General features: G+C 34.7%; 2 protein-coding genes across 2 annotated transcripts; one reads left to right on the top strand and one right to left on the bottom strand.

The window, feature by feature from the left end:
• Positions 1–222: 222 nt before the first annotated feature.
• BDCG_16147 (uncharacterized protein) lies at positions 223–706 on the bottom strand (the record flags this gene model as incomplete). Its single annotated transcript, XM_045425408.1, has 1 exon — positions 223–706. The coding sequence occupies exon 1, from the start codon at positions 658–660 to the stop codon at positions 223–225; it is 438 nt and encodes a 145-aa protein (XP_045279186.1). The 5' UTR covers positions 661–706.
• A 1897-nt stretch (positions 707–2603) lies between these two features.
• On the top strand, positions 2604–3491 carry BDCG_16146 (uncharacterized protein; the record flags this gene model as incomplete). Its single annotated transcript, XM_045425407.1, has 4 exons — positions 2604–2825; positions 2904–2931; positions 3041–3186; positions 3357–3491. The coding sequence occupies 4 exons, from the start codon at positions 2604–2606 to the stop codon at positions 3489–3491; spliced, it is 531 nt and encodes a 176-aa protein (XP_045279185.1).
• Positions 3492–4189: the final 698 nt, after the last annotated feature.

Raw genomic sequence — 4189 nt, 5'->3', positions numbered from 1 at the left:
TTTAATCTCTTCTAGAAGTAGTTAATTGTTTTCTTTTAGATATAATATTCTCATTTTATCAAGATTTTGAATACTCAGAAGACTTTCTCTTTACAATATTATCTTTAACACTTACTAGAATAATAGATGTAATGAGCTTCACTCTATTCTCAAGTATTTCATTTAAGATATCTTGATCAGAATTTCAATACAGCTCACTCTGTCTTTCAGATTTTCACAGTTTTATGCTTTATTTAACTGTCTTTCAGTCAGCAACCGCTCCACCACGAACTCGCTCGATTTTTCGAATAAGAACCCGCCGATAGATCCATCGAAAAGCCCTCGATCATACGAGCATTTTGACCCCATCGCCGACCGCATACCCCGTGTGGTGGTGGAGTTATCCAGCCAAACGTGAACCGGACGTTGTTCGAAGCTCCTGTGTGGGATTATCCCCCGTTCTCCCCTACCACACCACAACCCCGGGCCAGAGTGCCATACAAATTGTAAGGTGAAGTGACCTAGCCATATGCACCAATCTTCTCGATTTTGGAAGACCCCCGACCTGTAGTTGTGGAGATATCCGAGGAGCGACCTCCGCGAAAACCCTGTCCATCTTTGATGTTCCAAAACACCAACGCCAAGTCTCACCCTCGTACCGCCCTTCTCAATCTGGCCCATCCCCGGCAGAAAAATACAAAAAGATACCTCGGCGATAATATCAAGCACATAATCAACGGACTCTTCTGAAGTGCAACCTCCACGGTCCGCCGCCAGTGTATCTAGACTTCAACACCAAGTCTCACCCCTGTACTACCCCTCTCAATCTGGCCCATCCCCAGCAGAATGATACAAAAAGATACCTCGGCAACAGTATTCAATACATAACCAGTGGACAACGAGTCAACAGCACACCAACAACTATAAAATCAGTATACCCCAAGGTCTGACTGAGCCTTTGATCCCTGCACAGTGAGATATATTAAATCTAGTTTTAATACCTCAATATTCAATAGATTCTGCAAGGGATTGAGAACAGCAACACTAGGTTTCTATTGAATTTGAGAATTAACTCTATATTGATATAATCATTGACAAAGTCTTCTATTTTGAGATATAAATAACCAGTTCCTCTACATCTCGCTGGCAATATTTATATTATCATATAGAAACAGACTTATATTCTCTATAATATCAAGACCCTGAAGAGGGAAAGTCTTGGTAGGGGGTATACAGTAGTGCATATCTTAGCAGTTTCTATCTCATTCTTCTGCAGCAGTTAATGCAAAAAAAAAAAAAAGATCTTAGAAATAGTTTTTTACTTCTCTTGAAAAAGTAAGGTGTTTTTCTCTGGGTTTTACACAATATTCTTACAAAGAATTAAAAACAGAGTTGTTTTCTGTCATAATTTCATATTCTTTTAAGTAAGAATTACTTTTTCAGTGACTGAAGAGCTTTCATTAATACTTAATTCTTTTTTACACTCTTTATTAACTGATTTGAGTTGCACACTTGTTGTGTGAGGAGAATTGAATGATTTAGAATAAAATTGAATAGTTTTAATCAATTTCTCTGCAAAAAATTGATTTATTTTTTGTCAGTTTTTCTCTCAAAAACTGTCATATTATCTGATTTATTATCAATTGATATCATACTTTTCCTCACTGTATCCCAAGAAAGAGATTGTAAAGATTTTATTGATTTATCTTAAAAATCAATTTTAGTTTATTAGATTCTCTTCAAAAATCTAACCTAGTTACTGAACTAGTGTGAAAAAAATCAGGTGTTTTATACACAAAAGTCTTTTATTCTTCTTTTGAAACAGTCTGATCAACTTTTCAATTGAAAACAGACTTAGAAATATCTCAATTGAAACAGTCTGACCAACTTTTCATTGAGTGAAAACAATGAGTTCAAAAATACACTCAGTTGATGTGGAAAAAGATGCTTTCTCAAATGCTATTCCTGAGATTGAAATTCTGAAGAGAAGAAAGAAAGAAGAAATAGAGAAATAACAAGTTCTTGAAATACAGGAACTTGAAAAAGCAAGCAAGATTCTTGAAAAGCAGTGTCTGAGTGAGATGAATGAAGAAGTTCTGTTAATTCTTCATGCTCAGGCCAGACAACTACAGGAGGTGATCAAGTTCAAACTTGGAATCTCAAACACAGTTCAAAAAACCTTGAAAATTCCTAGTACAATCACTGACTCTTCATCTTACTCTTCTTCTTCCTTTCTTCCTACTTCTTCTTCTTCTTTGAATCAGAAGAAAACATATGCTCAAGCAGCTGAATCTGCTGTCTCTAAACCTGCTGTCTCAAAACCTGCTCAAAATCCTGAGAAAACTGAGAAGAATACTGCTCATGCCTCTATTCATAGAAAAGTGAAAAAGAAAATGCAAAAAGAGAAAAACTTTCAAATCTCTAGAAATAGAAGACTCATTCTCAAAGTCTCAAACCAGGACATTCTGCAAAGAAACAAGCTAAACTCAAATCTCATTTTCAGAATCAGAAATGAAATTAATCAGCAGTTCTTTTCTCAGTTGATGACTGATATTGAAGTTCAAAAACCAGTTATAGCTTCAATTGAGCCATCATTCTTTGAAAACTCTATTATTCTGACTACAATGCCTGAATTCAGTGCTGAATTCCTTATTCAGAATGAGAATCTCTGGAAGTCAGCAGTAGAATCATTGCTAAACACAACAATTCTATCTGAAAGAGATGAAAAGTGGGACAAATTCATTCTTCATGATATTCCAGTTGAAATTTTTGACTGTGAAGAAGGAATGCTACTTCTCAAAAATGAATTGGAAGAATACAACTTCATTCAACTGAGAAAGAAGCCTGTATGACTAAATTCAATTGAGTTCAGACAAAGCAGGAGAAATGCCTCTGTTCTAGTATATATAAAAACACTTGAACAGTCAAAGATCTCTGAAGTAAGAGTAGCAGGTTTGAAAATGAGAGTTCATGAATACAAAGACTCAAGAATGAATCTCAAAGCTCAAACACAGTGTTCAAACTGTCAAAGATATGGACACTTTGCAATCTCATGTTTTAGAGACTCAAAATGTGCATTCTGTGCCAGAGATCACAAAACTAGTGAGCATAAATGTGAAACATGCTCAAAAAGAGGTGAAATTTGTCAACATACTCTGCTTAAGTGCTCTAATTGCAAAGAAAAACATGCATCTAGCTCAAAAGAATGTATGTTTGCTCCTAGAACTCAAAAGAACTGGAGAAAAGATGAAGCTCAAAGTCAATCTAGAACTGAAGAGAAGAGTCAAGCCAGTAAACTCACAACTGTAAGCTCAAAAAGAAGAAACTCTCAATTATCTAAGTCTTCAAACTTCAATTCTCCAGCAAAATGTAAACAGAATTTGAATCCTCAAACTCCTATTAAGATTAGAGAATTGAGAAATGACTCTGGTGATAAACTAGATATAATGCAAGCAGTTGAGATTCCTACTTTTCAGAACAGTTATAATCTACTATCTGATGATAGTGATTAGATTCTTCTCTACTCTCTTTTAGTATGAATATACAACAAAAACAACAAAAAAAGTTTAAAAACTCTTCAAAAATCACATTTATTCAAAATAATGTGGATAGAAACTCAAATTGCATTTATTCTTGTCTTCAAATTGCATTTGAACAAAAAGTTGATTTTGTACTGCTTCAGGAGCCGAATTTTGATGCTGAGCAAAAATATGTCATTTCTCATTCAAGCTACTACTGCTTTTTACCTCAAAAGTCTGAGATAAAGTCAAGAGTAGTGATCTATGGAAGAAAGAGATCAAGATATCAATTTAATCTAAGATTTGATATCATGTCTGACCCTGATATTCTGGTGGGTGATATTATAGATAAAGAAAATGAGTTTGATACTATACAGCTCATAAATATCTATAATGAAAAGTCATTGAAGGAAAATAACAATACCTGGACAATTGATAGAGGATTTCTGAACATAACTTCATCAAGAAACTCTATAATTGCAGGAGATTTCAATGCACATCATCCCTGGTGGAATTCAGAATGCAAGAGAGCAGTGAGAGCTGATAATCTGATTGAATGGACCTTTGAGCATTCAATAGATTTGGTTAATAAGTCTGATCAACAAACATTCTTTAGAAAAGGCATGAAACAGAAGTCTATTATAGATCTAACATTCATGTCACAAAATCTAATGGAAAGAAGACTTGTAAAC

This window comes from Blastomyces dermatitidis (assembly GCF_000003525.1).
Source record: "Blastomyces dermatitidis ER-3 genomic scaffold supercont1.1, whole genome shotgun sequence".
Classification (NCBI taxonomy): domain Eukaryota; kingdom Fungi; phylum Ascomycota; class Eurotiomycetes; order Onygenales; family Ajellomycetaceae; genus Blastomyces; species Blastomyces dermatitidis.
The sequence above is the reverse complement of the archived record's forward strand: the minus strand, read 5'-3'. Positions and strand labels throughout refer to the sequence as shown.